This window comes from Ornithorhynchus anatinus, chromosome 8 (assembly GCF_004115215.2).
Source record: "Ornithorhynchus anatinus isolate Pmale09 chromosome 8, mOrnAna1.pri.v4, whole genome shotgun sequence".
NCBI classification, from domain to species: Eukaryota; Metazoa; Chordata; class Mammalia; order Monotremata; family Ornithorhynchidae; genus Ornithorhynchus; species Ornithorhynchus anatinus.
Window position 1 is genome coordinate 57,306,095 of NC_041735.1, and position 19,904 is coordinate 57,325,998.

The 19,904-nt window shown below is 46.4% G+C and overlaps 1 protein-coding gene across 1 annotated transcript in view; it reads left to right on the top strand.

Moving 5' to 3' along the window:
• Positions 1-19,904, top strand: part of GSDME (gasdermin E) — a 35,711-nt gene that overhangs the window by 3,491 nt on the left and 12,316 nt on the right. The window contains exons 2-5 of the mRNA XM_029070343.2: positions 3,286-3,527; positions 4,993-5,185; positions 16,119-16,290; positions 17,769-17,889. Of these exons, the coding sequence (XP_028926176.1) occupies positions 3,317-3,527; positions 4,993-5,185; positions 16,119-16,290; positions 17,769-17,889 (697 nt within the window). The 5' untranslated portion in view covers positions 3,286-3,316. The remainder of the gene's footprint in view (positions 1-3,285; positions 3,528-4,992; positions 5,186-16,118; positions 16,291-17,768; positions 17,890-19,904) is intronic.

A 19,904-nucleotide genomic window follows, 5' to 3' on the forward strand; every position in this document is an offset into this window, starting at 1 on the left:
TGAAAAGCCCTTGTCTTCCCAGTGCTTAAAATTATTGCTTGGCACGAAGCACTGTAAGAGATGCATTAACTCATTTCCACCTAGGGTACAGTTCGGGGTACCGAACAATGAATTTGAAGTGCCAACCGCATTTGGAAGATGGCAGCGTTGACTCGTTCTCCCTCCGGTGTATCTGGAAAGGTCATAGAATGACTGATTGTTCTAACGATAGTGCACACACACACGCACACAGTCTGCTGTTGCGCTGATGTGTTTGCAGCACCTGGAACCGTTTGCTTCATAGTCTCATGAGCCTCTCGCGGCTTCTGTTCTCAAAGAAGACCCATTCAGATCTAGTGGCTAGAGCACAGGCCCAGGAGTCAGAGGGACCTGTGTTCTAATCTTTGCTCTGCCGCCTGTCTGCCGCGTGACCTGGGGGATGTCATTTAATGTCTCTGTGCCTCAGTTACCTCATCTGGAAAATGAGGATTAAGACTGTTAGCTCCAAGTGGGACAGGGACCGTGTTCAACCCGAGCGTCTTATATCCACTCCAACACAGAGTATGGTGCCTGGCACGTAGTAAGGGCTTAACAAATATCATTACAAAAAAATTAAAACTGCCCCAGGGTGGGCTTTCTGCTACAGCTGTCTCCCAACATTCAACTGTAATGCTGCTCTGAAGCTCGTCACTGTATCCTTCAGGTTGTGTCTTCTGCCCTCTCTATTAACAGTTCCCACATATTAATTCCCCTCACAGGAGTCATCATTGCTGTTATTCATTTGGCATGCACATTCCATCCAGAGCAGATGTTGAACATGATGTTGAGGTGAATGTAGCTTCACTGCTGATTGTCTGACCTTATTCTAGGACCTCACTGTTAAAGATCTGGTCTTGCCTTTTGGGGTTTGGCTCAAAAGTGATGCTGTGGAGCTGGATGTGAAATCTGTGGACAGCCCAGCTCTCTAAATCCTAGAGAAGGATAGATAGCTTTTCAACCTGCATCTGCATTTACTCCATTTACTGCATCAGCATCCTTTCTGATCTCCCAACCTCTTGTCTCTCCCCACTTCAATCTGTACTTCACTCTGCTGCCCAGATTATCTTCCTGCAGAAACGCTCTGGGCATGTCACCTCCTTCCTCAAAAATCTCCAGTGGTTGCCTATCAACCTTAGTATGAAGCAAAAACTCCTCACTGTTGGCTTCAAAGCTCTCTATCACCTTGCCCCCTCCCACCTCACCTCTCTTCTCTCGTTCTCCAGCCCAACCTGCACATTCTGCTCCTCTGCTGCTAACCTCCTCATGGCGTCTCATTATCGCCTGTCCCACCATCGACCCCTGGCCCACGTCCTACCTCGGGCTTGGAATGCCCTCCCTCCTTACATCCGCCAAACTTGCTCTCTTCCCCTATTCAAAGCCCTACTGAGAGCTCACCTCCTCTAAGAGGCCTTCCCAGACTGAGCCCCCCTTTTCCTCTGCTCCTCCTCCCCTCCCTATCGCCCATATTCCCTTCCTCTGCTCTGCCCCCTTCCCTGCCCCACAGCACTTGTGTATGTTCATGCATATTTATTATTGTATTTATTTTATTAAAGATATGCATATATCTATAATTCTATTTATCTATTTTGATGGTATTGATGCCTGTCTACTTGTTTTGTTGTGCTGTCTGTCTCCCCCTTCTAGACTGTGAACCCGTTGTTGGGCAGGGATTGTCTCTATCTGTTGCCGAATTGTACTTTCCAAGTGCTTAGTACAGTGCTCTGCACGTAGTAAGTGCTCAATAAATACGATTGAATGAATGAATAGTAAGCACTCAATAAATACCATTGATTGACTGATTCATTAAACTGTAAATGAGGAAAGTTTAAAAGAAAAGGAAAAATGTTATCATGCAGGGAGTGGTAAGCATATAGAATTAGCGCAAGAAGTTGTAGAGGCGGGTAAAATATTGCCGGGTTCAAGAGCAGCTTGGATAAACTCCTAGACGAGAGGGAATAATAATACCTATGGTATTTGTTAAACGCTTACTATGTGCCAAGCCCTGTTCTAAGTGCTGGGGTCATCAGGTTGTCCCATGTGGGGCTCATGGTCTTAATCCCCAATTTACAGATGAGGTAAGTGAAGCACAGAGAAGTTAGGTGGCTTGCCCAAGGTCACGCAGCAGACAAGTGGCAGATTAGGGATTAGAACCCATGTCCTCTGACTCCGAAGCCCGGGTTCTTTCCACTAAGTCACGCCGCTTCGTCCACGGTAGATTAATAGAGTTAGGAAGGCAACCTTCCCATCTTTGTACTTGGATATTCAGGAAGGCAGCCATCTCAACTGTCCCACCAAGAGATCTTTGCCACTGTCAGACAGAATTTGAGATTGGCTTGAACCAATAGGGCACTGCTTATGTTCTCATTGTCAGCCTTACTCTTAATTTGTAATTGAGTTAATATGATCTTTAGGATTGGCCGATACTGCAAGCAACTGAAATCTCTAGTATTGCTGAATAAAGAATTCAGGTAGTGCTGAGAGATTTGATCAAGGACTTAGGAAGAGAACAGCCGTTGCTAGCCATAACATGCCATGAAGGTCTTCCTCCCTTGTTCAGCCTGGGCAAGTATGGTCAATGGAATCTAAGCCCACAAAAATAAAAGTACCTAAAAGTAAACGTGCTCCCGTTATCAACACCCACTCTTGAGAGACTGCAGTCCATTTTTTTCATGTTGGGTAAGGCAATTCATAAAAACTTAATTTTGAACTTCCTTTCTTTCATCATGCTAAAATTCCCCCGGGCAGGGATAATATCCTTTCATCGGTGTGTGACGGCACAATAAATGGTAAGGAAATAATAGTATTGCAAGAATCACACTTTCTCCTGGGATCAGAAAAGAATGAAAACAGGAAAAACTGAAGTTTTGACTTGAGCATGTTTATTGGCCCAGAATGTGGTTTTGTCACCGGTCCATAGGAAAGCTTGTTTATGTGGTTTTAAAGGATTCTTTGCAGCTCCTGTGATCCAAAAGTCACCACTTTTTCCATTTGTGTGTATTATTAGGCTGACCAGATGTTTCAGTTTGCTCAGTACAGCCTTGATGAGTGTTAGTATTGAAAGCTTCTTTGGCTTGAACTTCTGATCCACAGAAGTCTAGGCTCAGACTCAGTCCCGTGCCAAAAAGAATTGGTGGAGGAATTAGAGTTGCCGTACCCCGAGATTCAGAAGGTGGGAGGGGGAGCTTCCTTGGTGTGAACGGAGGTCTGGGGGTGAAGCATCTCTTGACGATGGAAACTAGAAAATTCATATCTCCGATTTGCTTTCAGAAAAAGAGCAAAGACACTGTGGCCTCCCAGGATGTTTGCAAAAGCCACAAGGAACTTTCTGAGGGAGATTGACTCTGGTGGTGATCTGATTTCGGTGTCAAGCTTGAATGACTCTGACAAGTTGCAGCTGCTGAGCTTGGTGTCAAAAAAGAAGAAACAGTGGTGTTGGCAGAAACCCAGGTACCAGTTTTTGGCCATCACCCTGAATGACGTCCTAGAAGGGAAGCATTCTCTGAAGCCAGGTAAAAATTGCCAGCCGTTTCTTCGTTCCTTGCTGGTTGTGCTTGAAAAGTAAACTCCTCTGAGAACAACTGTTTGAAAGTAATTCCTTTCCTAGAGGTGTGCTCAAGCCATCCATTTTCTTCTAAGATGAGAGTTTGTTTTTAAATTGGATAGCACGATGTTTTAAATTGTATCTTTCTTCTAGATCTTGCCCTTCTTCAACCTGGCCATTCTTGGGTTACTTCTACCTCTCTTTCCTTCATCTTCCTATCTGTTCATTTTTTCCAGTTCCTTTCCTCATTTTTCCTTTCCTGCATCATTAATCTGATTGCTTAGAATCCATATTTAATCTCCCTTGGGATCTTTCCCCCTCTAGAATGGGTTTGTTGGGTTTCCAGATTATTTTAGCTGTTTTTCTTCTCTTAGGCGTTGCTTGATAGTTTCCCAGTATCATTTCTAATTATACCTTCTGATGAATTTTTAAAAAGTATAATGATAGAGCTGGTCAGTTAGTTATATTTATTGCAAGCTTACTGGGTGCAGAGCACTGAACTAAGCATGTGGGAGAGTACATTATAACAATAAGAGTTGGTAGGTACATTCCCTGCCCACAACAAGCTTACACAGACCAACCCTGTTATTTGGTGTGTGGGAGATGGAGGGAGAAGAATTATATAGAGAGGCAAAGGAAGCTCAGAACTAAGGTATCAGCCTTGATCATGGTGGTATTTATTAAACACGTGTAGTGTCCCAATTTCTGTACTGAGCACTAAGACAGATCCAAGACAGTCAGATTGAGACAGTCTCTGTCCCAGATGAGGGTCATGTACTTAGAAAGGGAGAGCAGGTATTTTATCTCCATTTTGCTAATGACAAACTGAGGCACAGAGAAGTTATGATTTGCCCAAAATCATGCAGCAGGCAAGTGGCGAAGCTGGGACTAGAACTAGGGCTTCCTTAACGCCCGGTGCTGTGCTCTTTTCATGATGTTTGACTGTTCTCAGTGCGAGATGAGGGACTGAAATTTAGGATTATGCCTAGGTGAGCCCCAAGGCTACTGGATTAGCCCCAAGGCAAGCCCAGTTGTGCTCAAGAGGACCTGGGCATCCTCTTGAGTTTCCATAGCTTTCTGCCCTTCCTCCCCATTCTCCATAGTGGTGGGACATGGTTGATTGATTGATTGACAATGCCTCCTCTATGGTGATTCCACGGACAAGGGTGGACACTCAAATTATGCCTCTCTCTGGACACGAGGTCAGGCCCACTTTGGTTTGACCCAGGCTTTTTTCTGGTCCGGTTCAACCCGTGCCAAGGGCTAGTTGTGGGGAGGAGCAGGCCGTACTGGGTCTTCTCTCCCTCTGCTCTGGGGTATGCCTGTGTTCAGGCCTGAATAAGGCATTGCTTTGACTAATTTTCTAGCCTGTAATTATAGCATGCATGGATCCAGGGCTGGGATAGAGGCATCCCTGTGACTGATTTTTCCAGTGGTGCTGGACTCGGACTTTGTGAAGTACGAGGGCACCTTTGAAGACCAGGTGAGCGGCAATGTTGAAACCTCCCTCGGGAAAGTGACCCTCCGGGCTGGAGGTAAAGGCCATGTGGAGAGCAAGTTTTCGTTTGGAGCCCTGAAGAAACAAGAGGTGGATTTGCAGCAGCTGATCAAGCATGCCGTGGGAAGGTAAGAAACCCCTCCCCCCGACCCCGGGCATTCCACCGGCCTCTGAGCACCAAATGCCCCTGGTGCAGGCCTTGGAAGACTTTTCACTGAACCTTATGATTGCTGCTATTTAAACTTTCTGAGGAACGCAGAGAAGCAATGTGAAACGAGCACAGGCCTGGGAGTCAGAGGACCTGGGTTCTAATCTCAGCTCTGCCGTTTACATGCTACGTGACCTCGGTCAGGTTACTTAACTTTGTGCTCAGTAAAATGGGGATTGACAATGAGCCCTATGTGGGACAGGTACTGTGTCCAACCTAAGTATCTTGTATTCATTCATTCTTTCAATAGTATTTATTGAGCGCTTACTATGTGCAGAGCACTGTACTAAGCACTTAGCACTGTACTAATACAGTAGTACAGTACCTGGCACGTAAGTGGGTGCTTAACAAATGCCGTTGGGAAAAAAAAAACCTAAAATACATCCTGGATTCCTCTGGACTATTATCTACTAACTGCTACAATTTAGGAATTATTTTAAGACATCTTCAGATGTCTTGTTTTTTGTTTTTGTTTTTTTCTAATCAGCTAATCCAGATGACCTGTTTTGAAAGTGTCTTGTTTTATCATGCTGAGGACTTGATGAAAACAAAAGCCTTTCAAGCATTTGGAAGAATTAATTCCTAAAGTAACAAACCCAAAATTTAGCCAGTGGGACTCCAGGCATATGGGTTTTTCTGACAGAGAAATGAAGAGTTTGAGGGGTTTCCCAGGAGAGGCCTGCATTTAGTTTGTGAAACTAGAGGGAAATGTTGATGGTCTCCTGCCCTCTTGTTTTCAGTAAGTGTTTTACCTATCATATACCTCATACTGCTTTTATCGCTGTTAAAAGCTTTAATGGCCAAACAGGATTGACATGGAATGTGGATTTTAGTTGAATTCCAAAAGGAACCTTTAGCAGAATCAATGCACTCACTGAGTGCAGTGTGGTCAGATACCAATAAAGAGCATGTTTGGAAACACACAAAGAGGCCCAGAGAAAATATGTCACAGATCTGCAAAAGAATTGGCTTTAGAGAAAATGGAAGAATGATCTGACGGCATAGTGGGTAGAGTAAAGGCCTGGGAGTCAGAAGGTCATGGGTTCTAGTCCCAGCTCCACCACTTGTCTTCTTTGTGACCTTGAGCAAGTCACTTCACTCTGTGCCTCAGTTACCTCATCTGTAAAATGGGGATTGAGACTGTGAGCCCCATATGGGATAGGGGCTGTGTCCAATCCGATTTGCTTGTGTCCACCCTGGGGCTTAGCACAGTGCCTGGCACATAGTAAGCGCGTAACAAATGCCATTACTATTATTATTATTATCTGGGGAGGAGCATCCTTGGAAGATGATGCAGCTAAAGAGTTGTCTGTAAAATCACAGAACATCAGTATTACCCAGCCTGTCACTTCCTCTTGCTCACCTGCTCGGCCAGTATGGGCTTATCTGCAAATGAGGGAATGATCTGCCATCTTCACGGTGGGGGTTATTGAAAACCAACATCTGGAACATTTTATATGGACAGTAAATTATTTCTCACATTGTCTGCTCATCCCTTGGCTCCTAGACTCCCAGGACAGGGGACATGAACAGAAAGAGTAGTAAGGTGATCGTTAGTTACCTGGTTGGCCTTGATACTGGTAATTAAGTACTGTATGTTCCCAGGGTTTCTTTTTCCAGGCATTTTTATTTTGGGAAATGTAGCTAAGGAGTCATTTCTAATGAAGTCATTTCAATCCTCAAAATTAAGAATATGAGCAGTACTTCCCAGTGACATGCCTAGCCCGCCTCCAAAATAGGCCCTCTGAGCCCTGGCGTGGAGAATTTTAAATAGGTGAATGCTATATATTAGAAAGATGTGGGTGGTTAAAAATCCTTTGGCAGTTCTAAGCAAGGATTGCTTTTTGGCACTGTAATCACTCTACCTGTAATATTCCTGTCTTTCATCAGCTTAGTTGTTCCAGCTAAGAAATGTACTATCTAAGGAAGACTATCGTTCCAAGAAATGCTTTCTCTCACTGCCATTGCAGGCAAAGGAGAAGAGATAACCTGGAATGTAATATAAGTAGAGGTGAGGTGTTCTTTCCCTACGAGGCACCCACAGTTAAGGTGTCCAACACTTTGCCTTCTGGCGGCTCTTAATTTCTTTCAGCCAATAAGTATCCATCAGGCAGCCATTTTTGAGCTATTAATCGATCGTATTTATTGAGCACTTATGTGCAGAACACTGTATTAAGCACTTGGGAGAATACAGTACAACGGAATCCCTAGACACATTCCCTGCCCACAGTGAGTTTACAGTCTAGTGTTTGGAGAAGCAGAGTAGCCACGTGGTCTCTCCAAGTCCCAAGTCTCTCCAAGTCTACGTTCAAAGTGTCGTATATTGCGGGGATACTTAGAGGTGAAGAACATTCCAATAATTTTAATTGCTTTTGAACCACAGAGCCTGAGGAGTGCTTAGTGTCCATTTGGAGGGTCTGATTAGTGCTGTAGCTCGAGGGAGGATCGAACCCTTAGGATCTCTCTGAGGATGAGATAGAAGGATTGAAGCTTCTCCTGGGAAAGTGGAAGAAGGGTGGGAGTAGACAGGGCCCCTAGGTCTCAAAAATCAGGAGGAGGACCTGAAATCCTCCTCTGTTCTGGGATGGGTAGGAATGTGTCATTACCTCTTCTTGGTTTGCTCATAGAGGAGAGGTTAAGGTTTCTTTCTTTTTAAAGTATTTAAGCACTTACTATGCACCAGACATTGTACTAAGAACTGGGGTTGATACAAGCTAATCAGATCGGACACATTTCATGCATGTCCCACATGGGGCTCACTGTCTTAATCCCCCTTTTACAGATGAGGTAACTGAGGCCCAGAGAAGTGAAATGATTTGCCCAAGGTCACACAGCCGACAAGTGGGATTAGATTAGTATGTGTTAGGTGGCATATACCTACCTGTTCAAGTTGGCATCCAGGTGGGCAACCACTCCAGCACACTAGTCATCCAGGCATCCTGTTACCGCTGCTGGAGCAGAACATTGGCCTGGGTGGACCATTAGACTGACATTGTAATGGCATCGCTGACGTTCTTGAGCTTTTAAACAGGAACCAGACTGCATGACTTGATTTAAAAATGCCAGAAAGAAAAACCCAAGGAGCTCACAAACCGTGTACGTGGGGGAATAAAGGGAGACTAAGTCCAAATTCTCCACTTAAACTGTGTGGAGCCCAGACCGATGGGCTCTGTATTTTATTCGTGGAATTTAGATTGAAATGAAAACTATCAAAGTCTGAGTTTAGGTTGCATATTTGGGGGTGTCTCGGTTCATTGTAGAGAGTGGGTTTTCTAATATGCCGGTTTTTTCTAACCTATTTTTTAGGGGCTTTTTTTTACTGGTATTTGTTACCATAAGTATTTAAGTGCTTACTGTGTGCTAGGCACTGTACTAAGTGCTGGGTAGTGCTGTTCTACATGGGGCTCACAGTCTTAATCCCCATTTTACAGATGAGGGAAGTGAAAGAGAAGTGAAGTGACTTGCCCTCAGCAGACAGGTGGCAGAACCGGGATTAGAACCCAGGTCCTTCTGACTCCACTACGCCATGCTATTTCTCCTGGGGTTTCCAGGTTCATCTGAGCCTTCCTTCATGAAAGTGCTGCTTTACTTCAGGCGATGGTTTGGGAAGCTCAGCATGATGTGTCCCAAAGGCAGTTTACTATCTGATCTCAGGCAGCGGGATAGCTACCGTGGTCCCTTTGGGTGTCTTGGCAGTGGGCATTTTAGAGTTCTGAAACAGCAGATCCAATCTGTTTTCCCCAAACCCCGGTTGCCTTGGCCTGCAGGGCACCCAGGAGGCACTTCAGAGGAAAATGTCTTCGGGCAGCCACTGAGGGGTAGAGCCCATGGGATGGGAAGCAAAATGCTGCCCTTCTTCTTGAGGACTACCTCACACCTGAAAGCTTGCCCGGGGTCGATGATCCTTTATCTATGAATTGTACCTTCATCTCGCTTTTGAGCATTACTGTTTTCCAAAGTGTTGGTGAAGTGGAAGGAATGTAATCTGAAACCACATATTTCAGCCTAAAGGAGGGAAATGCTTCATCAGTGGATAATGCCGGAGAGTCACGACTTCCTAGAGAATCCCCAACGTCCGCCACACTGAAGCTTCCCTAACAGATACCTTTGAGGCAGGGTCTCAACATCCATCAGAGGCTGTTGACTGAGCTAAGGCCAACCACCTTGCTGCCTTCCCTCAGGGTCTTCCTTTCCTCTCCGCCTCCCGAGCTCCCCCATCACAGAGAGTCTTCTCCCTGGGGAGTTGGGGGAGTATTCTCTCTCGGCTGAGCGCTCCCTGCAGTTGGCCGGCTGCCCTGGGTTAGGGCTCGGGGGCTAAGTGAGGATGTCAAGTTGGGTCGAGTCACGATTGAGGAAGGATAATGGCCACAAGTCCCTGAGTCAGAGAGGACACAGATCAGAGTCGAGACAAGATGATGGATGCTGGTCAAGTGTTTACACTGACCTCGCCTGGATGAAAAGTGGGCACTTCTGGCTTGGCCCTTGGCAGTAAGATGACCCGCCATTTATGAACCAAGCCTACAAGAGAAGCTCTCTTAGACACTCACCCTCATTCATTCAGTCGTATTTATTGCACGCTTATTGTGTGCAAAGCACTGTACTAAGCATTTGGGAGAGTACAGTATAACAACAGTCACATTCCTGCCCACAACGAGCTCACAGTCTAGAGACTCATGGATGGAGTCTGGCTAACGGCGGTCACAAAGGACGGCGCTTCTCTGCTAAGCTTGGAGATGTTATCCATTAGCCTCCCTGCCCTTGATGTGATGCTCCTTTTCTAAAGGGTTGAACCTTTGTCCTTTCTCTCCGGCCTCATCCTTAAACCTGGCGGTGAAGATCATTCAGTTAAGGTGGCTGATCATTTACCTCTTCAGATAAAACATAGCCAGGTTATCTTTTCCTTCAGATTATGCTCTGCACTTCATTGCATTCCAGGACGATCACAGTTGCAAAGTCCCCATTCTGGATCCTGTTGTCATAGGAGAGCAGAGACAGGGCTAACCATTGTGCTATCAGGCGAGCGGTGACTCTGCGCTGTTCTGAGAGTGGAAGTATTGGAGAAGAGGAGTGTGACCCCAACTCTCATCCTCATCTGACCCCCAAAATTCCTGTCTCTTTAAGAGGATCACTGCTGCCTTCCCAAGTGTCTTATGGAAATTCATGGGGCAAGGAGACTTTCCCCATTAGCCTTGTCTTCTGGCTATCGCTCTCTAGACTGTGAGCTCACTGTGCGCAGGAATCTGTCTGTTGTTGTATTATACTCTCCCAAGTGCTTAGTACAGTGCTTTGCAAACACTAAGCACTCAATAAATAGGATTGAATGAATGAATATCCAGAGAAGCAGCCTGGCCTAGTGGATAGCGCACGGGGCTGGAAGTCAGAAAGACCTGGGTACTAATCCCAGCTCCTCTTCTTGTCTACTGTGTGACCTTGGGCAAGTCACTTCACTTCTCTGGGCCTCAGTTACCTCATGCAGCGTGGCTCAGCGGAAAGAGCACGGGCTTTGGAGTCAGAGGTCATGGGTTCGAAACCCAGCTCTGCCACTTGGCAGCTGTGTGACGGTGGGCAAGTCACTTCACTTCTCTGTGCCCCAGTGACTTCATCTGTAAAATGGGGATGAAGACTGTGAGCCCCACGTGGGACAACCTGATTCCCCTGTGTCTACCCCAGCGCTTAGAACAGTGCTCGGCACATAGTAAGCGCTTGACAAATACCAACATTATTACAGTGGGGATTAAGACTGTGAGGCACATATGGGGCATGGACTGTGTTCAACCTGAATAACTTGTATCTGCCCCAGTGCTTAGTACAGTGCCTGACACACAGTAAGTGCTTAACAAATACCATTTAAAAAAAAAAATTCAATCTGGATTGGATTTGGGTGATGGTGGCCCAGTGCAGAGTTTTCCCATCTCACAGATTCTGTATCTTCTTACGGATAGCTCGACTGAGTTGTTAGTGTAAACTGTGAATAGAAATCAAGTTAGATTTCCAGAGCAGTAGCAACCTCACATGTGTTCCCATCCCATCCTCTCCACCCCGACAAAGAGCTGCACAAAGAAATGAGCATCTAGTCTAGCATAGGTCTGGGAGTCAGGAGACCCGGGTTCCAGTCCTGACTCTACCACTGGCCTGCTATGTGACCTTGGGCAAGTCACGTAACCTCTCTTGGCCTAAGTTTTGTCATCTTATACTTGCCTCGTCCTACATCGAAGCTACAAGGTGCGAAGATGTAATGAGGTCACTTGCACCGTAGTGCTGTGGAAAAAAACATGTGCCAAGTATTTTCAAAGATAAAATAATAATAGTGGTATTTGTTAAGTGCTTGCTACGTGACAGACACTGTACTAAGTACTGACACCGTACTAAGCACTGGTTCCATGGATTTATCCAGCCCAAAGTTTCCAACAGGTGGAATCACTACCCTGGTTTATCCCTGTCCCAATGTCCACAGCAGGAGGGAGCTGGTCTTCTGACCTTCCTCAGCCCTGGATAATGACTCCGGAAGCTCTCTATGCCACCTCCCCCACCCTAACCCCTCCCACCCTGGGTTTACAGCCTTCTAAATTCTTGTGGCCTCATTAGATTTTTCTTTTCTGGCTGAGTTGACGCCCAGCTCGCGTATTTTAAAAGACATTTTCTTTGTAATCTCAGATCATAGAATTACAACCTTTGGAGATGCAGGAAAGAGAAAGCTGACATTAACCTTACTTAAAGAGTTGACACGTTCTCCATTATGAGTGATCTCAGTGGATTTGTCCCCTCAAGTTGTTTATTGTGCAGTGGTTTTCTTCACTATCAGATGCCGGTATGGAGAGCCAAGAGAAACATGCCATCCATCAATCTATCAAGGATATTTACTGAGCACTTACTATGTGCAGAGCACTGTACTAATAGCTTGGGAGAGTACAACAGAATTAGCCAACACATTCCCTGCCCATAACAAGCTTACAGTCTAGATGGGGAGACAGACATTAATAAGAATGAATTTATAATATATAATTTAAAGATATGTACATAAGTGCTGTGGGGTTGGGGCTGGGGCGAATATCAAATATCCAAAGGTCACAATCCGGGTGCATAGATGATGCAAAAGGGAGAGCGGGCTTATTCAGGGAATGCTTCTTGGAGAAGTTTTGACCTTAAGAATACATTGAAGGTGAAGAAAGCAGTGATCTGGCGTATACAGAGTGGGAGGGGGTTCCAGGCTAGGAGGAGGAGATAGGAAAGGGTTTGGCGGTGAGATAGGGAGATCGGGGCACAGTGAATAAGCAGTTTCTAGAGGAGCGGAGTGGTCCGGGTGGTCAGTGAAGTGTGAGATAGGTTGGGGCGAGCTGATTGAGTGCTGTAAAGCCAAAGGTGAGGAGTTTCTGTTTGAAGCGGAGGAAGATTTATTCATTCATTCATTCAGTCGTATTTTTTGAGTGCTTACTGTGTGCAGACCACTGTACTAAGCGCCTGGATGAGTACAGTATAACAATAAACAGACACATAGGCAGCCACAGGAGGTTCTTGGGGAGTGGGGAGACAGGGACTGAATGTTTTTGTTGATAAATGATTCGTGCAGCAGAGTGAAGTATGGATTGAAATGGGGAGAGACAGGAGGCCGAGAGGTCAGCGAGGAGGCAGAGACAGTAGTCAAGGCAGGGTAGGATAAGGGTTTGGATCAGCATGGTAGCAGTTTGGATGGAGAGGAAAGGACGGGTTTTAGTAAGGTTGTGAAGGTATAACCGACAGGATTTGGTGACTTTAAATATGTGGGTGGAATGAGAGAGATGAGTTGAGGATAAAGCCCTGCTTACGGGCATGTGAGACAGGGAGAATGTGGAGTTATCTATAGGGATGGGAAAGGCAAGGGGAGGACAGGATTTGGGTGAAGAGATAAGGATAGTAGTTTTGGATATGTTTAATTTGCGATGTCGGCAGGACATCCAAGTAAGTATGTCTACTTCGACAAGAATCGGATCATAAAAATCTCAGGAAAGCGCTATAAGACAAAGGTGCTTTTTTGCTGAGGGCTGCATTCCTTTACTTGATTTTATTGGGTTTTTTTGGTGAGTGTGTGAGATCACAGGAGAATGGGGGATTCTTGAACAGCAGAGTTATGGAAGGTTTATTCTGAGTTTTCATGAAAACATTTTAGGAATTTTTTTTAATAATGGTCAAGACAGCCTGAAGGGTTTCTTTGTTTTTTTCCCTTCTTTTAAAGCAGATAAAGCCAAGATGACTCCCCAATTGTAGGTTAACTCCTGAAGCTAGGCCTTGTTTATGTGACTCTTAGGGCTTGCCTTCTTATACTGGAATTTAATTTTAGCTTTTGGCTGTGTAATGGAAAGGAGTGCAGCAAAATAACTTTCATCAAAGGCAGCGAAATTTAACCAACCAACTGGAAGATTGAATTGTGCGTTAATGACACCAGCGGGGCCCTTGGTACCAAGTTGATAACGCTTACATTTTTCAGCTGAGGAGACATTCCCTCTCTGGCTTCCTAATCTCCACCCATTGGATTCAAATGCTTGTTTGTGAGGCCGTGACAGGAAAGAGAAAACGATCCATACTGGGGAAGGTCTGGGACTTGGTCCTTATGATTTGGGACCGGATCGTGACGATCCCTTCTCCAGGCTTTCAGACAGAGCCACCCCGCCTTCCCCCAGAGTCGTGTTAGGCACCAGAGGTCAGTGTCATCCTTCCCTTCTTGCAGCCATGACCGGGAGAGGGGTGGACTTGGGAAGGAGAACCTTGACTAGGCCTTGATTAGGCCAGATCCAGTTCTCTCGGTTCAGTCGCAGAAGGCGTTGGCCACACCTCCTCTCTTCAGCTAACGTGCATCTGTAACGAAACCTCTTGCCCTCATCAAGTCCATAGTTAGGGGTGCCTGATATTTTGCTGAAATTCATCCATTTTGGTTTTATTTTTTCATATGCCCACCACTGCTAGGTGCCCTGACCTTCAGTTCCCTCTGCCATCCTTCCCACTTTTCAGCCTGGGGCTTTTGCCCAGCCTTCTGGATCAATGGAAATGCCACTCTGTCGCCCAGATCATTTTTCTCCAAAAATGTCCAGTTCATGTTTCCCCATTCCTCAAGAACCTCCAGTGGCTGTCTATACACCCCCTTATCAAACAGAAGCTCCTTAACATAGACTTTAATGCACTCAATCACCTTGCCCCCTCCTACCTCACCTCACCGTTCTATTTCAGCCCAGCCCTCTCTCACTTTTGTTCCTCTAATACCAACCTATTCACTATACCTCCATCTCTTTTAACTGTCCACTGATCTCTTGCCCTCATCCTGTCTTTGGCCTGGAACGTCCTCTCTCTTCATATGATAGGGGTGTTTGTTAAGCACTTACTATAGGCCAGGCACTGTTCTAAGCATTGGGCTAGGTACAAGATGATTGTGTTGGATACAGTCCCTTTCCCAGTTAGGCCTCCCAGACTTCATTCCCATTTTACAGATCAGGAAACCGAAGCCCAGAGAAGTTAAGTGAATTGCCCAAGGTCACACAGCAGACAAGTGATGAGCTGGGATTACTCTCCCCATTTTCAAAGCCTTATTAAAGGCGCATCTCCTCCAGTAGGCCTTCCCTGACCGAGCTTCCATGTCCTCTTCTCCCACTCCATTCTGCATCGCCTTGCACTTGGATTTGTTTCCTTTATTCACCCCTCCCTCAGTCCCACAGCACTTCTGTACATATCCTTACTTTGTACTAATACCTGTCTCCACCGGCCCCACCGAGACTGTAAGCTCACTGTGGACAGGGAACATGTCTACAAACTCTGTTATATTGTTATATTATACCCTCCCAGCTCTTGTACAGTGCTCTGGACACCGAAAGCGCTCAATAAATACGATCGGTTGATTGACCGATTGTCCTGCCCCGTGTCTGTCCCTCCTAACACTGTCTCTGTCTGAGAGTCTGTCACCTTCCGTATCCCCTCCGCCTATGACCGACTCGGCCACTCTCCCTCCCTCTGTCGCGATGAATCCCTGCTAGGAGGATTGATTCTCAGCAGCTTCCCTGAGACCCAAATCTTACCAGAGGGGAGCACTCCAATCCCTCTGGTTTGGTCCTCTCCCTGGTGAGAGGGGCAGGATTTCTTCCACATTTACTCAGCCATAGGTCTGCTCTTCTGTTCTCTCTGTTGAAATTCAGGCTGAGAAGGGAGTTCCAGTTTTTTCCCGTGCTTCTAGATGAATTCTGAAGGCATCTCAAAGTTGAAAATCCTTCTCTGAAAAGCACTTCAGGGAAAGAGGCTTCACTAAATGCCACGGGCACTTGCTTCAGATGCCAGTAAACTTCACTGTCAGAAGTTTTCTCTCTTCAAACCCAAATCCCTCCTCTGGAATATAAGCCCATTTCCCCTTGTTTTGTCCTCAGGGCAGATGACGAGCAGACGATCTTCCTCCTCCATGAAACGTCTCCCTTCGATCTTCTCCTCTCTGGGCTCATTGATGATGGGGGAGTTCAGTTCCTCCACCAGAAACCCGGGGCTGGATGGTGGAGGCAGATGGGTGGTGGGGCCCAGAACCAGCTGGTTTTCCTTTGAAAACTGCAATTCTGCTGTGGAAACAACCCAACTTTGGAAGACTCCCCTCCCCTTTCCAGTTCTTTGAGCTTATGCCTGTGTGGTGGAATGATAGAAAAGCGTTAAAGGTCTTGAGCTCTTAGGTGGCCTCAGGGAGGATGGTTTTTAGCATTACCAGATTGATTGTTTCATATCTTCTCATTAAGCAGTGGATTGCTTGGGCCAGCAGGATCCTCTCCCAGATGGGCTTCTGTTGGGAAAAGATTCACGTGGCAGGCAGTCTCGGGGAGAGCTTAGGCCCATCGACACGCATTTTCCTCTTTCAGAACAATCAATTTGAAGAACTCTCTGCTACAACAAGTGCTGGAAGGGAAAAATGAGGTCCTGTGTATCTTGACCAAGAAGATCGTGATGATGCAGAGTTGTCTGATGTCTGAGCACATCCAGATCGAGGAGAAGTGCGGCGGAGCAATGGGGTTCAAGACCAAAATCGTGAGGGTAAGCGCCTCGGCCCCTACAGAGGCCAGGGCGGAGTTGACGTCTTCCCCACTCCGGGGATGGGATCGGGGACCGGATGCTGGCCGTTCCCTGGGCAGGATTCAGCCAGAAACCCGGAGGGCCTTCCTCCGGCACTCCATGGAGGGTACATGAGGCACAGAGAAGTGAAGTGATTTGCCCAACACCACACAGATAGTTTTCCAGATGAGCCCCAGGTCTCGGCTAGAACAACGGGAGACCTGCGGCCTGCTGCTTCCCGGTCGGCCCCGACAGCCAGCACGGTCTGGTCGAGTCCCTTCCGGACAACGGACCTCTGCTACCCTGCAAGTGTGGGGTGGAAGGGCTTGCCACGGCTCACCTGTCCAGGAGAGGGGGGTGGAGAAGTGAGGGTCTCGTCCGTCCTCTTGAGACAGCGTGGTTGGTCTTGCATCCCCTTTAGGCCATGTAGCTGTGCAGTGTGCTCTCAAATGGACTCTCTGGAAGTAATCTGGATTTTTCTTCAGGGCTTTTCAAGGGCTTCCACAAACTCTGGTGAAGGAAATTGGTGTTTCTATGGAATCCCAGACATGGTATAGTGGATATAGCTCAGGCCCAGGAGTCAGAAAGTCATGGGTTCTAATCCATTCATTCATTCATTCATTCAATAGTATTTATTGAGCGCTTACTATGTGCAGAGCACTGTACTAAGCGCTTGGAATGAATGTCGGCAACAGATAGAGACAGTCCCTGCCGTTTGACGGGCTTACAGTCTAATCGGGGGAGACGTACAGACGAGAACAATGGCAATAAATAGAGTCGAGGGGAAGAACATCTCGTAAAAACAATGGCAACTAAATAGAATCCCAGCTCCGCCACTTGTCTGCTCTGACACCTTGGGCAAGTCATGTCACTTCTCTGTGCCTCAGTTACCTCATCTGTTAGAGAAGCAGCGTGGCTCAATGGAAAGAGTCCAGGCTTGGGAGTCAGAGGTCATGGGTTTGAATCCCGGCTCTGCCACTTGGCAGCTGTGTGACTGTGGGCAAGTCACTTAACTTCTCTGTGCCTCAGTTCCCTCATCTGTAAAATGGGGATTAACTGTGAGCCTCACGTGGGACAACACGTGGGACAACCTGATGACCCTGTATCTACCCCAGCGCTTAGAACAGTGCTCTGCACATAGTAAGCACTTAACAAATACCAACATTATTATTATTATTATTATCTGTAAAATGGGGATTGAGAATGTGAGCCTCACGGGGGACAGAGGCTGCTTCCAACCTATGTTCGTATCCACTCCAGCGCTTAGTACAGTGCCTGACACATAGTCAACACTTAACAAATATCATAATTATTATTATCATTATCATTATCCTTGCTCAGTTTCTCCATCTTCAGAAGTTTCATGTGTGGTGCCAGTAGGTCAGCCTGTTGGGTGGAAATAAGCCTGATAAATCTTGAAGCCAAGATTGGCTGATTTTCCCCATGCATGTGCCCTTCAGGTTTCAGTGAATGAAGATGGAAACTTGATGAGAGATTCCAGTGTGGTCCTGGAGATCCCTGCCCTCACAGCTATTGCCTTCAGTGTCATCGAACTGTATGTGAAGCAGGATGGCCAGTTTGGTAAGTCCCCTGCCTGAGGGATTGGCTTTGAAGATGTTGCCTGGTTCTAGGTTGCAGCCGGCTCAATCTGGAGCCCAACCAAGTGAGGGAGACCATTCCAATAATAATGATAATTGTGGTATTTGTTAAATACTTCCTATGTACTAAGCACTGGGATAACTACAGTATATGCAGAGCAAACACAGTCCCTTTCCCACATGGGCCTCACAGTCTTAGGAGGGAACGGGTATTAAATCTCCTTTTTGCAGAGGAGGAAACAGACACAGAGAAGTGAAGTGACTTGCCTAAGGTCATACTTCAGGCAAGAGGCAGAGCCAGGATTAGAACCCAGCTCTCCTGTGTCCCCGGCCAGTGGTCTTTCCATTAGGTCGTGCTGCTTTTATCCACTGAACTCCCACTTGGAGCCATGGGTGGGAAAAGAACTCAGGTTAGCCAATGGTTTGATGTGCTGCCGGGGCCCTTGCAACAGTAAAAACCTTGCCTCCTGAGATTGGGGCTCGGGAAGCTAATGGCGGGTGAGGGTCCTCACGTCCTTCATGATGCGCTATCCCCCCACCCCGATCCAGGCATGCTTGCCATTTCCTCGGCTCTGTGGTTGATCCCCACCTCTCGGACCTGGATGTTTTCTGAGTTGGTTCTGATGGAACTTTTCCTGTCATTATGCTTTTATCATACAGGAGGTTCTTTCTTTTTACGCTTGGTTTGCCTTCTCCATACCGTTAGATTGGGAGATCTTAAACACAACTGTTCTTCTCCCCCTTTAAATTATAATTCTTATTGTGGGCAGAGAATGTGTCTACCAACTCCGTTGTCCTCTCCCAAGCTCTTAGTTACAGTGCTCTGCACACAGTAAGCACTCAATAAATAGCATTCATTGATTGATTCCCTTCAGAATTCCCACGCCCCCAGTCAAAGCTGTATAAGGAGACAGTTTCTCTGAGAACCGATTATGACTTGCTGTTTCAGGAGCCTGAAAGAGTTTGGGAAGCTTTTCAGAGTTTCTAATTTACTCAGAGGGAGCATTTAAATTCATCTGGGAGAATATGGCACCCTGATCGTAGTCAAACCACGAGGAATTCTTGTTCAAATGAGTTCTGTTAGAGCAGTCAATAGTATCTGAGTGCTTACTGTGCACAGAGCAATGTGTATTAAGTGCTTGGGAGAGTACAAAAGGATTTGTCAAATCCGATCCGGGACCTCAAGGATCTTACTACAATCTAGCTGGGGAGATGGACAATAAAATAAAATTACAGACAAGAAGAATAGACCAGATATGTACATAAATGCTACAGTGAAGTTTGAATATCCAATTGCTGAGATGGCAATAATAATCATAATGGTACTTGTTAAGCTCTTAGTATGTGTCGAGCACTAGGGTAGATACAAATTAATCAGGTTGGACACAGTCCGTGTCCCACCTGGGGCTCACACGCTTAATCCCCATTTTGCAGATGAGATAAATGAGGCTCAGAGAAGTTGTGACTTGCCCAACGTCTCCCAGCAGACACGTTATGGAACCAGGGTTAGAATCCAAGTCCTTCTGACTTCCAGGCTCATGCTTTATACACTGAGCCACGCTTGCCTCATGCCTAGTGGAAAGTGCACAGGCCTGGGAGTCAAAGGATCTGGATTCTAATCCTGGCTCAGCAGCTTGTCTGCTGCGTGACCGTGGACAAATCACGTAACTACTCCGTGTCTCAGTTGCCTCATCAGTAAAGTGGGGATTCGATACTGTTTGCCCTCCCACTGAAACAGTGAGCCCCATGTGGGACAGGAACTATGTCCAACTATGTGGGGGTTGTAAGATGGGAAGAGTAGAAATTGATCAGGGAAGGTCTCCTGGGAGAGATGTGATTTCAGAAGGGTTTTGGAGATGAAGAAAGCTGTGATCTGGGGAAATTAAGGAGCACAGTGCCAGGCAGGGAGGAAGGTCTAAGAAAAGGTTGATGGCAAAGAGGAGAGAATGAGGCATAGTGAGTAGGTTGGCTTGAGAAGAACAGAATGTGAGCTGGGAC